Source organism: Neovison vison, chromosome 6 (genome assembly GCF_020171115.1).
Source record: "Neovison vison isolate M4711 chromosome 6, ASM_NN_V1, whole genome shotgun sequence".
Taxonomy (NCBI): Eukaryota; Metazoa; Chordata; class Mammalia; order Carnivora; family Mustelidae; genus Neogale; species Neogale vison.
This window is the reverse complement of record NC_058096.1, coordinates 83,900,066-83,920,800: the sequence shown is the minus strand read 5'-3', so window position 1 is coordinate 83,920,800 and position 20,735 is coordinate 83,900,066. Positions and strand designations below refer to the sequence as shown.

The window sequence follows — 20,735 nt, the reverse complement described above, 5'->3', positions numbered from 1 at the left end:
GCAGCCTCCTAAGAAGCCCTGAGTCACAACCATCCAGGAAAGGTGCTCCTGGATTTCTAAACAACAGAAATTATATAATAAATGTTTCTTGTTTTAAGCTACTAAATTACAGCAGCAATATATTACTAATAAATATTACATCCCAAGGAACAGTACATAATACATCTAAAACTGTCCCCATTCTAAGTCTTCAATTATACTGGTTTTTATCTAAAGACTGGGAGGGAAACGGATGTAAATCTATAAAAATAAGTAGTTTGTCTGCAGGTCCTTTTCTGCATTTTGAGAAAATATTTTTTAAAAATTTCACCAAATTTTGAGACTATGTTTGGGATGGTACAAATTAAAATATGAGCTTCTATAAGCCTCAGGAGGATGGGGTTTCTCAGACAGGCAGTCTTATTATAGAGCAGTTGAAACCAAGGCACAAGAAGCCCATGAAACCACTGATTAGAAGATGTCTCATGTACTAAAACACTTGAGCCAGAGAAAACCAACTGGTTGAAAAGAGTACCTCTTCTCTAATCAAGTCACTAAGGAAGAGGTTCAGAACTAGGTATTGATTGCAATGCAGCTGCTACTCACAGATAGCATGTAGCATGCACCCCAGTGAGTAGAAAGAGTTGGGCAAATAACTCTCCCCAAATAATGGAGAGAACATGTAATATATAGAATGGTTCAAATTCAATGAACATTTATCATGTATACTGTGTGTCAAGCACAGAAGTTGATTATTGGTCTAGAGGAACTTACAGTCTGACAGAGAAATGAGACATATGTTTTAAAATTAGAAATATAAAACTTGGATATTAGTTTAGTTAATGTAAGAAATTGCCATAAATTTAGTGATTAAAACAATAAATTTATACTTTTACAGTTCAGGAGGTCAGAAGCCCAGAATAGATATAAGTGGGCTACAATCAAGGCATTGGCAGGTCTGGGTTCATTCTAGAGGCTGTGGGGGAAAGTCTGTTTCTTCCTAGCCTTTTTTCAAGCTTCTAGAGATGGCCCTTATCCCTTGGCTTGTGATCCTTTCCCGCCCCCCCATTTTCAAAGTCTTTCAAAGTCTCTCTGACTCTTCCACATTTAAAGGACCCCTGTGATTAAATTGAGCCTACCTGGGTAATCCAGGTTAATCTCTTATTTTAAGATGATTAAAATTTTTAGTTTCATCTGTAACCTTAATGCCTCCTTGTCATGTAAAATAATATATTCACAAATTCTGGTGATTAGGACATGGTCATCTTTGGGAGAAGGGGAATTATTCCACCTACTACTGATATATTCCTAAAATCACATTATTTAAATCAATTTCCAAGTATTTCTCCCAGTCTCTATAAAAGTCTTAGAAGACTGAAATGCTATAAAAAAAAATGCCTGTGATTAACCTGGTGCTAGGAAACTGAATGGAATTTCTATGACTGATAATTAAGTGTTCGGGCATATTAAGGTAGGCTAGGCAAAGCTATCATGTTCAGTGGGTTAGGTGTATTAAATGCATTTTCAAATCACACTGTTTTCAGTTTACAATGGGTTTATCAGGATGTTAATTCCATCTTAAGTTGAGGGAGATCTGTACTTCTTCTGGGCTTTATCTTTCATCTGTTCTTGTTTTCCCTGGCCTCTGTGGGGCTATTCCTTTCAACCTGAACATGCTTAAAAATCACTGGAGGTACTTATTAAAATACAGATTCCTGAAACATACAACCAAGGATTTTTGATTCATTATATCTGGGGCATGGCCCAATAATCTGCATTTAAGCAAGCATTTCTATCAACCCTAGTGAAGACATTCTAAGAACCTCACATGAATAAACACAAATCTAACCTCTTCAACCATTTAATCAGGGATGACCTCTGTTCAATTTCAGCTTGTTTTGATACAAACTATCTCCATTTGGGGCGCCTGGGGGGCTCAGTGGGTTTAGGTCTCTGTCTTTAGCTTGGGGCACCTGGGTGGTTCAGTGGGTTAAAGCCTCTGCCTTAGGCTCAGGTCATGATCCCGGGTCCTGGAATCGAGCCCCGCATCTGGCTCTCTGCTTAGCAGGGAGGCTGCTCTCCCCCCCTTCTCTCTGCCTGCCTCTCTGCCTATTTGTGATCTCTATCAAGTTAAAAAAAGAAATCTTAAAAAAAAAAACAACTATCTCCATTTATTTAACAAATATTTACTGGATACCTATGTAAAAAGCACTGTGCCAGAAGTAGAAATAGAGAACTGATCTTACAATAGAAGTTGTAATTCTTTCTAAAATACTCAGAGTATAAATTACAAATAATAATAAAGTAATTTGGGGACATTTGCCTATTACTATTGTAGTAAGTCTTTAACCTAACACTTCCCACACTGTCTTTTCCCTTAGCCAGCTCTTCCTCTTTATGGCACAGCCATTATTCTCCAAGTCATCCAAATTAAAAACTTCAGAATGGGATGGATGTTAGTTGGGTTTTTATCTGTCCTGCTACCTTCAAGAGAGGAAACAGGTGAACTTTGTTTCCATGGAAAGAATCAAGGAGATGGCAAGTGCTCTAGTTCAATCTCCCTCTATCAAGAAAAGTTGGGGTTAGTTTACTTCTGAATGATCATTACTTCTTATACCTTACTATTTCTTTTCTGGATTCTAACACCTAGTAATTTTGAGCACAGTAAATTTTTAGTCGTCATGTCTAAGTTTTCTTCACACCCAAAGTGAAACAATGTCTTATCTGGGCATAGAAATCTGGATCATTTCTCCTCACTATTTTGAGAATCTATATTGTTTCATTACCTTCCTTACTTAGTGTTAAGAGTGATGACAATGTGGTTCTTATTCTTTCTAAAAAATCTACACTCTCAGAGCCCCTGGGTGGCTAGTTGGTTGAGTGTCTGCCTTCAGCTCAGGTCATAATCACAGGGTCCTGGGATAGAGCCCTGCATCCGGCTCCCTGCTGAGTTGGGCGTCCTCCTCTCCCCCCTGATCATGCTGTCTCACTCACTCTCTCTCCAATAAACAAAATCTTTAAAAAAATCTGCACTCTCTGAAAGATCTATGATTCTTTTCTGTATATATTTTTTAATGTATCAAAATTACATTATTATGCATCTGGGTATAGAATTTTAAAAAATCCTGACAATCCTCAAATTTCCCTTTTCAATCTATGTTCTAAGGATTTAGGTCTTTGTTTAGTTTTAGAAAGTGTTCTTTAAATATTTCTTTGCATATTTACTATTCTATCTGTTCCTTCTTTGTAGAACTTTGAAGCCTCTGTGATTTTGTCCTACATATTGGAAGAAATTCTTTGGTTCAGTTTCCCAGGTTGCTTATTTAGTCTTTGATTGTGAAAATCCTACTTAGCTAATTTTTTTTTATTTTAAAATCAAAATTTTAATTTCTCGTATCTCTGGTTAGTTTTTTCAAAATGAATGCACTATCTTCCGACACCTCTACAAAGCTCTTCACATTCAACCCATTTCAATCTCTTTTCTTTTTTTTTTAAAGATTATTTATTTATTTATTTGACAGAGAGAGAGATCACAGGTAGGTAGAGAGGCTGGCAGAGAGAGAGAGAGAGAGAGAAGCAGGCTCTCTGCCGAGCAGAGAGCCCAATGTGGGACTCGATCCCAGGACCCTGAGATCATGACCTGAGCCAAAGGCAGCGGCTTAACCCACTGAGCCACCCAGGCGCCCCTCAATCTCCTTTCAATGTGCCTTTCTATACCGCATAAAAAGAAAGGTTAAGATTTAATTTCCTAGATTCTACTGCAGCAAAGTTTCTGGGTTTAAGTTCTGCCAATTATGGGCCATTATTTGAGAACTAGAAAGCAGAAGTGTGGCAGAGTCTGTATGTACTATTACTTCTCTTATTTGGTAAACATGATCACAGAATAACATAGTCTTTTTGTTGCAGTGTTACCAGAACTGCGAGTGTGATCCCTAGAGCTTATTAGGGGCCAGGGAAGGGAAATCCATTTTGGTGGTATGGGTCCTCACAGGTACACCATGACTTTAGAGCCAGCAGCAGTAGCAGCAGCTTCCCAATTCAACAATTCCTAGTGTGGGAAGTGGCCACTGCACCCCAACCCCCTGGTCTGGACCTCTGATGTGGCTTTAGGAGTCATTCTTCAAAGTTCAATTTAGAGTTTGTTTCTTAAGCCATCACAATCATTCTATAACCTGTTTAATGCCCTGTAATAAATTCTTTTCTGCCTAAAGTCAGTAAATTTTGTTTTCTGTAACTGAACCAATCTAAGTAGGAAAGGACACACTTTTGAAGCTTTAATCCTAGTCCAGTATTTCTAAGTAGTATTGACTATTCAAACTATTTTATCATTTTTCTTTTAAGTACTCTTCACTATTTTCTTTTCTACTTTTCTTTCCTTTCCCACAAAAAGAAGGCATAGGTTACCATTATTGAGAGTCAAAGGAGAAATTTTTTAAAAGTTGAAAATAGTCTTGCTATCTGTGTTAGGCCTCTTTATAAGTAAAGACTATTGATAATAAAATAACATGTAGAAAATATTGTCTTTTCTGCTAGATTAAAAGCTTCTTAAGAAAAAGGAACATATCTCTCTTGCTCACTCCACTATCCAAAATTAGCCTGAAGATGTTTCTTTACTGATTGATAGAACAATAACTAAAAAAGAATAGGAAAAGAGCTATTAAAAGCTCTTCGGTACTTTTAAAAGAATTTAAATGGATTATTATGCCACCTTTAAAAGAACAAGGCAGATGTTTATATGCTAACATGGAAGGATTAACAAGATATATAGTATACCTCCATCTGTATAAAAAATTCAGATATATATGTTTATAAATGTATAGAACATATCCCTAGGAAGCTGCACAGCAAACTGGTCACTGTGGTTGCATTCAAGAGGGTAACTAGATGGTTGAGGGCCAAAGGTGACAGGTGAGAGGGATTCTTTTTGTTTTTTGGTTTTTTGTCTCAATAAGCTATTTTATTGAAGTATAGTACATACAGAGAAGTGCACAGATCATTACTGTATAACTGACTGAGCTTTTTTCCCATCTTAAGCATTTTTAAATGCACAGTTTAGTATTAAGCATACTCACATTGTCATGAGAAGTGAGTCTTTTAAACATGTACTCTTCTGTACATTTTGTTTTTGCCTAAGCATGTATTACATATGCCAAAAATGCACTTTTGAAAATGTAAAGCACCTTAATACCTTATGTTATTACCAAATGTTGGACGTTACTGAATTTTAAGATTAAAAAAAATTTTTAAGTCTCCTAGGGCACATGTAACTATGGAAAATTGATATGGGAAAAGAGTCTGCAATTCCAAATCTATGCACATGTTCACTCCAGACTGTATAAATGTGTTTTTTCTTTCTTAATAGTAATAAAGCTTATCTCTCAGCAAATCCCATTAAAATGCTGTAAAATAAAGTATGCCAATTTATCCTATCCTGTGAAAACCCTAAAAATATATTAGCTTGTCAAAGTCTATGGTGAGAAGCTTCTAAATGTTATGTTTTAATAAAGTAATTTCCCAGCTGTTATTACTTAGGCATTAGATTTAAAAAATATTCTAGGGCAGAAACTGCACTTCAAAAACATTGTATAGTTCTGAGGCCTTATTGCCTTAATTAAACTTGGGACATAATTCCTGAAAATTGAATGCAGAAATTTGTTATATTGTTTTGAATGATTGAGACTATCGTATATGGTGCAAAGTATTTTTTTAAACTACTATGGTTAAATTAGATCACTGCTTTGCAGTTCAGAAACACAGTATCTCAGTAGTAAAGTTTTGCTAAAAATAAAGAATAAGGTGTCAATAGTTCCAACAATCACAATTTAATCTTCTCAGAAAGCAGTGCCATTGACCAGGTACACTTGATGATATTACAAAGTATTAAGAAATAAAAAGATGAGTAGTCTCTAAATAAATCTAATACAGAGGCTGTGTATGATAGTGTTTCTAGACTGTTTTATTCCATAGATCTGTTTATTCTTGACCAATATCAATTCTTTTAACAGAAACTGTTGAATATAAAAATAGAGTTAATAATGACTTAAATAAAAATAGCAGGTTACCTGCAAACCTGACCAATATGATAATTTCCAACTGCATCCACATTAGGATCACCGCTGGTCTGGATGATTGATAACAACTTTACAAATCACTTGTTTGACAAATCCATACTCTAAAAAATTGCAACATGTCAGTACTCTTAGTTCTCCATTTCCTCTCCTGCCAAGACTCTCTTGTCCTTTACATACTGATCTGCTTAGGAACACTACTGTACTGCCTCTTTCCTGCTCACTGACAAATCTTATGTAAAGTCATAAAAGGAAAGTGCTCTCTCCAGTGTGCACAGGTTGAAGATACTCCTAGTGCAACTGAATACAAAAATTTCTACAGGAAAATTAAATTATTCTTTTTTAAAAATATTCATTTATTTTCAGCATAACAGTATTCATTATTTTTTCACCACACCCAGTGCTCCATGCAATCCATGCCCTCTCTAATACTACCTGGTTCCCCCAACCTCCCACCCCCTGCCGCTTCAAACCCCTCAGATTGTTTTTCAGAGTCCATAGTCTCTCATGATTCACCTCTCCTTCCAATTTACCCCAACTCCCTTCTCCTCTCCATCTCCCCTTGTCCTCCATGCTATTTGTTTTGCTCCATAAATAAGTGAAACCATATGATAATTGACTCTCTCTGCTTGACTTATTTCACTCAGCATAATCTCTTCGAGTGCCATCCATGTTGCTACAAAAGTTGGGTATTCATCCTTTCTGATGGAGGCATAATACTCCATAGTGTATATGGACCACATTTTCCTTATCCATTCGTCCGTTGAAGGGCATCTTGGTTCTTTCCATAGTTTGGGGACCGTGGCCATTGCTGCTTCTTAATCAAATTAGTAACTGAGTCTCTCAGAATGAAGAGTCGCTTTAGATAAATGCTGGGTATTAACTGGAAAAACGTAATTGTACTAAGTCCACTCAGGAAATACAATAAAATGAAGACACCAGACATTAGATTTAGATATTTTTAATATCTCATTCTTCTCAACTGAAAACACACTCTAACATACTAAGAAAAATACAAGTAAAGGTATTATACATACGGTGCAGAAAAATATCATAAACAAGGTCAGTTTTCCATGAATACTTGTGGGATTTTTAGTCTGGGATTTTTGTCTTATTGGTAAGAGTGACAGGCATAGAAAATTTGACAGACTACTATCACTACTCTAACAGAACTGTAGGCAATTAGCATTATAGGGAAGTTATAACAATTTTAAAATTTAAATGGATCAATCGCACAGAAGGAGCCACTTAGGTTTGAACACATTGGAGAGCAGAAAGGGAGTTGGTTTATGCTTCCGAAAGCAAGAACTGAAGATCAAGCTAGTTTAATATTAAGGAATCAGAATTTGGTGTCTGGATCTCCTTCTTTACACTTAAAGAACAGAATTTCAAGTAGTTCTAAGACCCATAAAGAGTTGTCTAAGAAACAATTTTTTGATTCTTACCTCAAAAACTAGATTATTTCAAAGTATTTCATATCTTGATGATACTTAAGCCAAAGATGCCAAGCAATTATAATTGTGTTTTATTCCATGTGCTATGGTACTGTGGTTATATAAGGAAACCATATTTTTCAGAAATGTATTTGGAAATACATTGAGGTTAGATGATAAGAAATCTGGAATTTGCTTTAAAATACATTTGAGATATCAGCAGAAATGGAGATGGATAAAACAACAAGTATAAATTTTGAAATCCTGGGTGACAGATACACAATTGTTATACTTTTGTAGTGTATATTTGAAATGTTTTATTAAAATTTTTTTAAACAAAGAGAAATAGAACTATGTGGAGTTAGAGGATTTCACACCACCTGATGTTTTAAAGTGGATAGTTCAAAAGACAGTCCTTTTGCTTAGAGCTCCATTATTCACTGGACATTTACAGCTTAGAATATGGGTACTAGTGTAGAGATTAAAATGTTTATTCTTATTAATATGCATCACTTAAGAAAACCAGTTAACTTTCCCTTTAGATATATGGATGAAATTCAACTGCAAAGAAGAAAAATACTTCAGAGAACACTAGATTTTGTTCTGTTAATAAGTGAGTATTCAGCAGCTATTATTTTCCCATAGGAATATAGAATTTAGTGAGATTTATTTTTCTAATTGCATTATAACTGGGCTACAAATTCAACAACTACATGGGCTCATTTAATATGTTGCCCAGGTTCCTCTTCATTTAAATAGAAGTAGGTATATTTGTATGTAGAACAACTGTTAAAAATGTATTTTTTGAGTGACATGAACAAAAGGCTGCTTGTTGGAAAAAGCATTAAGACAAAATTGTGCTCCCAGTCTGGCTTTTGCACCTGTCTAAACCATTCAGGAAGAAATCCGGCTGGGCCCTGAAGTGAGTTCAATTCTTGTCTACCCAGAACAGCAGCTGCTCAGAGATAAGACTTTAAAATTTCTCTTGTTCAAGCTTGAATTCTTTTTTATCAAAGCCAAAAATCTCTTGTCATAACAAGGAACTATTCTATTATTTTAAAAATTAACCTAATGCAGAGTTTGTTTTCTCAGGTAAGAGCTTAGTCATTTTTATATTTTTCTACCTATTCATATTATTCTCTTGAAAATTAATGTTTCATTCTAGGAAAGTAAATTGGAAATATGACGAGGCTTTATAAACTTCATACTTTATAAACTGGTCATTTCATATACATAAGCTATTCTAAAGTAATAATTTGAAATGTGGCTAAAGATTTATATGAAAAAATATTCTCCATACATCCATAGGATGCAATACTTTGCAGACACTAAAATCACACTTAGAGAATAAAGCTAGGAAAGTGATTGTGGCATATGTAGAGGAAAAACAGTGTATTTGTGATCATAAAGCTTTGTTCTAATTTTGGAAAATATTTTTCATATATGGAAAATGGAAACAAAATACACCAAAATGATAAAATCTTGGTTGCATGATTTCCTTTACCAAACTTTCTATAGTTTTCAGATTTTCCATAAAGATGCATTTTCATTTAAATCAGAAAAGATTTACTTATGCTATTATGATAGCCATACCTCTTTTAGAATTGCTGACACAAACCACAACCATACGGAATGATATTTTGCACAAAATGTACCTTTTCTACACCATATTATTTACCTATTACAAGCTATGAGAAATAAAGTTTGCCCCTCCACTACAAAAAAAAAAAAAAAAAAACCTCTTAGATTGGGAATAATTTCAACATAAAAGGTTTTTTTTTTTTTAAGGGACAGTAAGTTTTATTTCCAAATAAGGTCCTGTTTTTAAGACTCTCAAGTATATAAATATATTGATCAATTTCAATTTTTATTTAGCCAGTACAATAATACAGTAAAAAGCAATTTATTCTTTATACATAAGGGTCTCAGATAATTGACATGGCAGCCCCAGTCATTAAGAGAAATTCCTTCCTTCCACTATACATTGTGGTGGCAAAAAGCTTATCAGCAGATTGTTATGGTTCTTTTGATCATAAACAAATGTTCCCTAGTTCCAATGAGGTATAAAGGTCCATAAAGAAAATATATTAGGTGATCCAAGTTTTGACACTAGAAATAACGCATATTACATTCTTAACAGAATCTTGAGGGCATGGGGCATGACTTCTACAAATTAATAATAGAGTCCACAGCATTAGGCATATAATAGAAACCTAAGAAATATTTGAAGAATGAATTACATTTCCATAGGCAATTCTTCATTTCCCTGCTGTTTAGAAGCACAGTTTAACATGGTGGTATGCTGAGCTGCAGCAACTTCTTCCGAGAAACATTGCAAAAGGCAAGGGAAGCAAGGGCAAAAATGAACTATTGGGACTTCATCAAGATCAAAAGCTTTTGCACAGCAAAGGAAACAGTCAACAAATCCAAAAGCCAACTGACAGACTGGGAGAAGATAATTGCAAATGACATATCAGATAAAGGTCTAGTATCCAAAATCTACAAAGAACTTACCACCTTCAACACCCAAAGAACAAATAATCCAATCAAGAAATGGGCAGAGGACATGAACAGACATTTCTACAAAGACTTCCAGATGGCCAACAGACACATGAAAAAGTGCTCAACATCCCTCAACATCAGGTTAATACAAATCAAAACCACAATGGGATACCACCTCCCCACCAGCCAGAATGGCTAAAATTAACAGTCCGGAAATGACAAATGTTGGGGAGGATGTGGAGAGAGGGGAACCCTCCTACACTGTTGGTGGGAAGGCAAGCTGGTGCAGCCACTCTGGAAAGTTCCTCAAAAAAGCTGAAAATAGACCTACCCTACCACCAGCAATCGCACTACTGGGTATTTACCCTAAAGATACAAATGTAGTGATCCGAAGGGGCACATGCACCAGAAAGTTTCTAGCAGCAATGTCCACAATAGCCAAACTATGGAAAGAACCTAGATGTCCATCAACAAATGAATGGATAAAGAAGACGTGATATATATATATATATACATATATATATACATACACAATGGAATACTATGCAGTCATCACAAGAAATGAAAACTTGCCATATGCAATGATGTGGATGGAACTAGAGGGTATTATGCTGAGCGAAATAAGTCAATCAGAGAAAGACATTTTTTTATCATATGATCTCTCTGATATGAAGAATTTGAGAGGAAGGGCGTGGGGTCGTGGTGAGTAGGGAAAGAAAAAATGAAACAAGATGGGATCGGGAAGGAGACAAACCCTAAGACAAACATAAACCCATGTTAATCTCATGAAACAAACTGAGGGTTGCTGGGGGGATTGGGGTGTAGGGATAGGGTTATGGACATTGAAGAGGGTATGTGCTGTGGTGAGTGCTGTGAAATGTGTAAGCCTGATGATTCACAGGTCTGTACTCCTGGGGCAAATAATACATTATATGTTAATAAAAACAAAATAAAATAAAACAAAATGAAATATAATGGTGGTATGGCAGAAGCCTTTTATATTAAAAGGACTGCAGGAATGACCATGGCCCCCTCTCATTCTTTAAGTACTTAGAACTAAGCATTATATGATTAGATGCTACCAAATGGCATTTCTTGATCCAGCAACTATGTCATACTCCTGTTGTGCATCTTGGCTCCTAATTCAATGGTTTAAACCTACTGAACCACAGAAAGTCCAAAGTCTACCTTAGAAATTCTTTCAGTTCAAGGGTCATAGTGCTTCATTCTATCAAATGTGATATTGAAATCTGCAAAGTTCATTTATAAGAAATATCTATATTAACATATTTCTGAGAACAAATTTTTAGGTGTCAAAAATCACAGAAGCTGTGGGTGTTTTAACATAATATGGGATCCTGAAAATTAAAACCTTAAATGTTAGTGGAGTACTCTCAAGTCACCTCTATTAAATGATTAAAATTAGAGGTTTATTAGGCAGAATACTAATTAGCACCAAACTATGTCATCTTGATGAAGACCCTACCTCAGACTTTAAGTCTGGAAACAGGTATGTGTGTAACCCTGAACATTCATTGTTCACCAAAGCTTATTTAGAAAGGTGATTTTATTTTCTGTTTTATGACAATATTCTCAATCAGGAAAATAGCAGTCAAGGCCTATCTTGTACATGGAATATATTCACTTTCAACTCAGTGTGTAAGTCAAAGGCAGTGTCCTTCAATAACTTCCAAAGCACAAAATAATTTTTTTAATTTTAAAAAATTATAGATATATGTTTCAGTTCCTGCTAAGACCTAGAACATGGAAAAAGTAACACCCTGTGAATATACATAGGGGTTCTTTGACCAAAGACTGGTCATCATACATAGGATACCCTTAAGGAAATGCTAACGATTTATAATTAAAAATAAGGCTGATGGATTTGCCGACCTGCTTCTAAGCCTTTAATATCTAATACCTGATATGTGGTAACATAGCTATCCTTTGTAGACTTGCATGATCAGCCTCTCATTTCTGCAACTCAGAAGATTCAAAGTTCATGTTTCTGCACAAAGTAGAAATTTTCAGACCGTACCAGATATAGGTAAATTTTTATATTAAATAATCAATGTTTCTTAGGATATAGGATGGATGCCAAAATCATGTTGACATCAAATTGATTTTCCTGTCCATACGTATGCATTTCTATTTCTTCTCAAGCAAATATAAATGGGAAGGGAAAGTAGTATTCTTGAGAGTAAATTGCATGCAGAAGTGCCAGCTTTTAGCTTTCGTGTTTTTGATGAAATTACAAGTGTTATTTACTTAAGAAGGTATATATGAGAGTATATTGTATAGCAACTTTCACTGAATTTCAACTCTGCAATATCAGGTACAAAAAAAAGCTCCAAATACATAATAAAACACTAAACTTCAACATATCACTTTTTTTTCAACATATCACTTTTATAGTTTCCTTTTTATTTGACAGAGAGAAATCACAAGTAGGCAGAGAGGCAGAGAGAGAGAGAGGAGGAAGCAGGCTCTCTGCTGAGCAGAGAGCCCAATGCGGGACTCAATCCCAGGACCCCGAGATCATGACCTGAGCCGAAGGCAGCAGCTTAACCCACTGAGCCACCCAGGCGCCCCTCCTTTTAATTTTCTGATCAAACATTTAAGGTACAACATTTAGGGTAAACATTGAGAATGAACATTTTTGAATTCAAGACCATAGATACTATTAATTTTTTTTTACTCCAATCTTTTAAACATCGACAATTTGATTACAGGATTTTACCAGCCTCATATTATTTAATAATTCTAATTTTATATTTGCCCACCTTTGAATAATTAGTAAATTAATAGAGTGTGCTTATTATACTGACATCCTTGATATACTGAACTAGTGGTTATTTAGATGATGTTAGTGTTCAAATTAGAAAGTGTCAACAACAACAATAGCATATGTTGAATGCAAATACTTTCAGCAATCAACCAAATACCAGATTAACTACAATACAATACAAACTACAATACATATTAAATACAATACAATACAAAGTCCTTTACAAAGTATAAAGGACACCAGATTATCATTAAACAATATTTGCTGAATACTTTCTACATGTCAGGTATTAAGTTAGCAGTAAAGGAACACAGTGACACATTATGTTAGCAAAAGGGCTAATTTTTATACAAAAGATGGTGGGCATGGAACCCTTTTGTGTTCTTTAAGGTGTCTATAACCTTTAGGAATTTCTTATGTTGGACTTATATAAGTAATGGATACTCATTTTGTTTGGGGTTAGAGTAAAAGGGGTGGGTTAAATGACAGACTACTTGAAATAAATAGAAACACACATTCTTTTTCTTCTTTACTCTCCCCAGCCCGGATTGTTTACGTTCTAAACAGTTATTTGTGGAGAAACAAAACTATAAGGATGAATGTTTTATAAAGTTAAGTACAAGAAATTAATCCTAAATTTTTATGATATGGCTGTCTGCATTTGAAGAAGGTTATGGAAAGTGATGACTGAAAGACCCACTGACATGTAACCGACGGTCCTTTCCATCCTAAGCACAGGGAAGAGTGTTCTTTGATGTATGCCTACTATTTGTGGTCTGTTACTATTTCTGAGACTGACTCTTGGGTTCATTGCCTTTGCTCAGACAGTTACCCAAGAGTTTAAATTACACTTTTGCTAGACGTTTTAAAAAAGGTACTAATTATACACTCACAGTTTAGTTAAGGCCATTGCTATTTTTGATATAATTGCGGACATAATGCAACTTAAAAGTTGTCATAATCTTCTTAAATACTACCCATTGTAGTATTACATAAGAATCATTTCAACAGCACAACAAATCTATGGATATATTTAGTTAGTCCCTACTCTTCAGGACTTTTAAAAGAGCAAATCATATTATAGCACAAATTTTAAAACTTGTCAAGATGGCATTAATTGTAAATGTCCCAAAAGCTCCTAAACAAGTTAACTAAAACAGCACTATACATTTTTCTGAATCCACACACCCCTTAATTGTAATTTATAACCTTTAGAATGAAATGTTAACCATTTTATTTTTCTATATTAATCATTTCATCCTTTTTTAACCAATTATTCTTTCAATTGTTACTTTCATGTTATTTAGTTTAAAAATAGTGCTAACACATAAGCCAACATATTTCCCTTTAAAAACAACAATACTATGTAGAAAACTGTTGACATTTTAAACTTAAAAAAGAAAAAAAAACCCTCCAAGTTGCAAAGATGTAGAATTTAATCGATCAAAATAAATTAGGACACCAAGTCAAAATTCAAACTGGCAAAACACTTGGGCAAAAAAGTATCACAAAGAGCTGCCTGGGTGGCTCAGTGGTTAAGCCTCTGCCTTCAGCTCAGGTCATGATCCCAGAGTCCTAGGATGGAACCTGGCTCTCTGCTCGATGGGGAGCCTGCTTCCCCCTCTTTCTCTGCTTGCCTCTCTGCCTACTTGTGATCTCTCTCTCTCTCTCTGTCAAAAAAAGAAAGAAAGAAAGAAAAAAAAGTATCACAATGCCTCCCGTCTTGTGAATCCAACTGTTAAGCATTTTTATCATACCCAAAGGAAGAACTAAAACAAAACAAAACAAAACAAACACACAAAAACCCCCCAAACCCCACACACCCTCACCCAAGAAAACTAACTTATAATGAAGCAATTAATTAAGTTCTGGATCCCTTCTTCCTAAGGCATCACGTTAATTCACTTGGAACTGTCCACAGGTTTGACATTTGTTTACCTGAAGTGTTAAACGCACCCACAGTCTGCGTCCCTGCCCTATTTGTACTTCTGACAGAGGAGTCCCTTTACAAACAAGACTAGCTTTGTAACAAAGCAAGCCAAGAAAACAAACCGCGCACCTGGCAACCTCCAACCACGCCGACGTGAGAGACAGCACAACTCTCCGACTTTGCCGTGCTCTCCGAAACGCGTATTTATGAAAACCCTGTTTTAAAAATGTGTTCCTTTTCAAACAACTGTCATCTTCTAAGACATTCTCTGCCTCTCATTTGGAATTGAAACAGGTGTGGGAGGGGTCCCCTAAGCATAATTCTCGCCAGAAGTTCCACCTAGAGAGAAGTTAACCGTCACCTGCAACGCTCTGCGGCTGCGAAGGCGGGCCTCGGAACGCGGGAAGCAACCCGAACACCCCAAGTCCGGCCAAGTTGAGAGCAGCGGGCACTTGGGTTTGTGTGCGGGGGCTGGGGGGGGGTGCCGCCCGCACCTCTCTTCACCTCACGCTCCCAGATCCTTCTCTCCCCTCCCTCCCATACCCCCAAATCTTCTCTCCCTCAACCCCCTCAAGCCTTCTCTCGTCTCCTTCCCACATCCCTAAGTCCTCAACTCCCTTCCCTCTCACGCCCTCGAGTCCATCTCTCCCCCAAGCCGCCTCCTGAAGTTACTCAAATTCCCTCTAGCCTTCCTCAGCTTTCTCGCACTTTCCCTTCAATAGCTCCCTTCAAGATCCCTGAACTTCCGCGCGACCGCGGGCTCTCGACCCCAGACACTCACGAGAAGAAGGGATCATCCTCAAAGCTGCTGCTCAGCATCCCGAACATGCTGGCTCTGTCACCGGCGGCGGCGGACGCGGACAGATTGGAAGACGATGTAACTTGCCGCGGCCGCGACCGGAGCCAGTGTTCCCTCACGCACTCAATGCTACTCACCCGGCTAAGAAGGCGGTGCCCGCCGGGAAAGGCGGTGCGTGACGCCGAGCTGCTTTCCCATTGGACACCGCTCTCTCGACGTCACTAAGACGAGGCGGGGAAAACGCGCCGCTGCCATAGCAACTGCGATCAACACAGTGGAAGCGAGAGCTTTGGTTTCCCGCCAGTCAGGCAACCCTTCTAAAGTCTTCTGAGGGACGAGATAGCTTGTTCCCAGGACTGCAGGAACACAAAAATTAGACCACCCTCTGCGTGACCTTGGGCACAGCGCCCTCGGCCTCGAACCCTAACTCACTTTTCGGGAAAGTGGAAATGGGTCAAGATTTGGGCTAGATGGCTTCCAAAGATCTAGTCACTTGCAGCATTTTGTTATTCACGGGAAAGAGTCTTATATTCAAAACACTCCGTGGTACTTGGTCCAAAGCTGTGCACAAATACTGAGAATAAACATGCAGCAAGTTTTTGAGTACAGTTAATAATGTACTCAGTGCTTACTTGAAGGAAATGAGCCTTATAAAATTTCACAACCTTCTTTGCCTTATGTGAATCTAAAATTCAAAGGAATATTTCCCAAAGTGGGAATGCTTAAATTTTATGTAGACATGATATTTAAAAGCAAGATGAGCAAGTTGCTCTCTTTTTGGTCCTCTTTCCAGTCTCCCATTTCAAGGAAGAAGTCTCACTTCGATGCCAGTATGTCTTTAATACTTCTCCAGCAGTCTTTAACCCAACAGAGTAGGACTCAGACAAAACACCTGCACCATATCCAACTAAGATTTCACTACTATGTAGTTTTATTTTAGTTATATTTATGCATGAGCCTTCTGTTTATGGCAAGTGAAAATGGTTTTAAATTTAAAGCAGTGCTATACATTAATAACTAGTCTTTGCAAATGTAACTAATTTAAGGATATAGCACAGGTGGGATTTGGACATGATGCGGGGGAAGGATATATGACAGTGCTACTCATATTAATAAGTTTTGGAAAACACTCTCCTGAGGCCTACTGCTAGTCTAAAGGCAGGTGGAGAAGAAGGTAGAAGAGAGGATGTTAAAGAAAGAGAAGAATGATGAATATAAGAATAGAGAAGATGCACTTTGTACATCTACTTTAATACAGTGGGCTCCCCAGCCTCTCTAGGAGGCTGTCCTCTGGAGACAGAGAGCCATCCAGGGCTCCACAGGGCCTCCTGGGATCAGACCAGAGAGGTGGCACTGTTCCAGCATGAAGAAGCATGCAGGACCTGATTTGAGGTGACAGGAGTACTCAGGGGTTATTTTGGGAGCTGGAAATTTAATCCTTTGGACCTCTTACCTCCCCACCTTTAGCCAAGTTTGCTGGCAGCCTCCTTTTCCTGAGACTGGTGGTGTGAGGTAAGGGCAGATTTTACACTGTCCAAGTTCAGATAGCACAGCCTTTCCAGGGAATAGGCTATTTTCTTCTCCTCTGGCATCAGAATGAAGTTCAGAGGGGATATATATATATATATATATATATATATATATCTCAGGGATTTCTAAATTAGTTTCAAGGCAAATTTTTTGTTTTAGAAGACTTGTAATCATTTCCTCTTTAAAATGGTACAGTCCAAGATGTTAAGGAGGGCCACATTGTTTAAAAACTAAAAACAGGTGTGCCTAGGTGACACAATTAGTTAAGTGTCCAACTCTTAGGTTTGGCTCAGGTCATGATTTCAGTCAGGTTCCTGAGATTGAGCCCCACCTCTGGCTCCATGATGGGCATGGAGTTTGCTTATTTAAGATTCTCTCTCTCCCTCTCCCTCTGTTCCTACCCCTCCCCCACCCAAAATCCTTAAATGAAATGGGGTAAATGTTTGGTGTAAATGATAGTATTAAAATAGTTTTGGATTAACATTGAATAAAGCACCTTGTAAGAAGAATTTCCACCTTGTTCCCATGGGGATTTTTCTTAGACCTACAGTGTTAAAACCTGAAAGCTTTAGTCTGGGCACAGGTTAGTCGCAGAGTTACCTGGGGTTCCCAAAAGCAATTTGGGCCTAATAACAAATGCTTTTTTTTTTTTTTCAAAGGTTAATGGAAGAAAGGGGAGAGTTGAAGCTGAAGAAACAACGCAGTTTCAAACTGATGGGAAATGAAAGAAGAGGTAGGAGAGGATGAATATCCCAAAAGGGAGCAATAGGAATGGAGATCAGGATTAAAGGGGATAAGGTCCTCCATTTGGCTATAAATAGAATCACAATAGCTGATATTTATTGAGTGTGTACCAGGCACTGTTGTAAGATCTTCATATGCATTGACTCATTGAATCCTCCTAGGATTTTGTGGAGGAGAGATGGTTTTTATCTTCATTTATAAGTGATGCAAACAAAACACAGAGAGGCTAAATAAATTGCCAAGGTTTGCACAGCTAGTGATTGAACAGGGTTGGAGGCCTGGAGTTTTCCCCAGTGTGGCTGGTTGCATGGAATGTGGGTGATGGGCCACACTGAAAGAAGCAAGATAAAAGCAGGTAATCATTTCTCAAAATCATGCTGACCAACTAAATAATGGGTCCAAACTAAAAAGCATAAAATTCTGTGGGAATATATTGAACCAGCAATTCAATTTTACAAATATTTATTGAGTGTCTACCTTGTGTCAGGCACTGATCTAGACATTAAGGTGTTGCTGACAAAATAGACAAAAATCCTTGTCCTAGAATTTATAGTCTTGTGAGCACAGAATAAAAATAAGAGGCATAGAACGTACTATGTTAAAAGGTGACAGGTGTTGGGGGGGAAGAAGTACCAAGCAGGGTAAGGGGGTCAGACTTGTGAATTATGAAAGGGGAATCCTGTGTAGGCCACTTTGAGAAAGTAAATCTGAGGAGATTCACTGGAAGAAAATGGACATCTGCCAGAAAAACATTCCAGGTCGATGCAAAGATCCTGAGGTAGCATGTGCCTGGTGTATATAATATAGAGTCTATTCATATGTCCTGAAACTTACCTTCAGAGGAATAAGATGAGCTAAGTGAAAATTATATATTGGGATAATCGCTCCTATTTATACTTCCTATGCCCCAGGCATTGCATTAAGTGTTTTACATACATTTTTCTCATTTAATCCTTATAGCAATCCTGTATGCTAAGATGTTTATCCCCATATTACATGCAAAAAAGCTGAGGCCCGTCAAAATTTGATGAATGTCCATTCAGTTCAAATCCAGATTAACCTTCTCTCTGAAGATATCTTTATCAGTGGTAAAATTGTTTCATAAATACACTAATCTACAGTGTGTATGATAGGACTGGTGTCCCCATGGGTGTTACACATTTGCCCATGGCAGCCCCATTCCCCAGCCTGAATGCTTCCCACCAGACAGGAGTTGATGTGTACCAAGCTCCGGCCACTATCTTGCGAGTAAGAAATGTCAATTTATTTTCCTGCAACCAAACTTCATTTATATACTGGGTTCCCATTCCATTGGTACTGACACCCTCACCCCCAGGGAGTAGATGTCAAGCTGTAGTTGGTTATCGACCATGCCACTTCCCTGAAGGGGGTCTGTATTTCCCCTCACTGCATGGAGCAAAAGCAGAACCCTGCAGGGAAGAATTGTCTTACCCTAAATGCCCATAGCACCCTCTCCCTTTGAGAAATATACCCATGTTTGTCTTCCAGTGACCTACAAATTCAGAGCAAGTTTGAGTTTACAGAGAGGTTTTTCCAATATTAACTTCTTTTTGGTGCCTGCTACTGAGGCCAGGGCCTAGAGTTTTATTCACAACTGAACTATGAACAAACAGCAGACTTTCTCAGTCATGTTTATTTTCCATCTTTTTGGACATGCATATTCATGTCTGGCTGTTTATTTTTCACAAACTGTAATGGAGTTGTTTTATTTGGGAAAACGTAGAGAATATGTCATCTAGGATTTTGGTCACAATGATGTGCCTTTATGGAAAGATGCTTTAGGCAGTCTCCTGGGGCAGAAGTGGAGGCTCCAGGCCCTGGAGTGGGATTAACCTTCAGGTAGCTGACAGGGAGTTAGTTCCTGGGAGAAAAGCAAAGGAATGTTCTGTTGTAGTTAGTGATGGAAGGTCAGAGAGGAGGAAGATACTAGAATAGGCTGGGGGAGGGAATGAAGACTCATCGTAGGGTCAGGGCTAAAACAAAGATTATACTGTTCTTAATAAAAATGGGCAAGGTTTGGCTTTACCTACATTTCCTATATTTAGATATAAGTCTTTGGGGCTTGGATACTTTGGAGCATGTGTCATGCTCTTTTTAAAATAAATACTTAGAGGGGCGCCTGCGTGGCTCCTGGGTGGCTCAGTCGGTTAAACGTCTGCCTTGGGCTCAGGTCATGATCCCAGGTGGGTTCAAGCCCTGCATTGGGCTCTCTCTTGCTCAGCAGGGAGTCTGCTTCCCCCTCTTTCTCTGCCTGACTCTCTGCCTACTTGTGAACTCTCTCTCTATGTCAAATAAATAAATTCTTTTAAAAAGTCCACTAATCTTGGGGCACCTGGGTGGCTCAGTGAGTTGGGATGCTGCCTTTGGCTCAGGTCATGATCTCAGGGTCCTGGAATCGAGCCCCATGTCGGGCTCTCTGCTCAACGGGGAGCCTGCTTCCTCCTCTTTCTGCCTGCCTCTCTGCCTGCTTGTGATCTCTCTCTGTCGAATAGATAAATAAAAAATCTTAAAAAAAAAGTCCACTAATCTTAAGTGTACAGCTCAGTAAATTTTTACATACAAATAAACCTATGAAAACACCATCCGGCTGAAGATATAAAGCATTTCCAATGCCCCAGAGAATTCCCTTATGCTCTTTCCCAATCTCCTGCAAAGGTAACCAGTATTCTGAAGTTTCTTTTGCTTAATATTAGGTCTGCAAAACTCATTCATCTTGTTACATATAGCAGCACTTTATTCTTTTTCATTGCTGTGTAGTATTTTATTGTATGAATTTACCACAAGTTACTCATCTATTATTGATCAATTTTTGTTCCTTTTCTTTCTTCCTTTCTTCCTCTCTCCATGCGCTCTCGCTCTCTCTCTCTCTCTCTCGGCTTTTAAGAATAAAGCTATGATCCTTCTTGTCCACGTTTTGATTAGTTTTAAAAATTGATTTAAC

At 37.6% G+C, this 20,735-nt stretch overlaps 1 protein-coding gene across 3 annotated transcripts in view; it reads right to left on the bottom strand.

Annotated features, from left to right (window-relative positions):
• The window catches only part of MLF1 (myeloid leukemia factor 1), a 34,771-nt gene extending 19,150 nt beyond the window's left edge, over positions 1-15,621 (bottom strand). For all 3 annotated transcript variants that reach the window (XR_006385000.1, XM_044251682.1, XM_044251683.1), the window contains exon 1: positions 15,482-15,621. Coding sequence is in view for 2 of the 3 variants with exons in the window: in XM_044251682.1 (XP_044107617.1) it covers positions 15,482-15,528 (47 nt within the window). In the remaining variant the exon portion in view is untranslated. The remainder of the gene's footprint in view (positions 1-15,481) is intronic.
• Between the last annotated feature and the right edge of the window lie 5,114 nt (positions 15,622-20,735).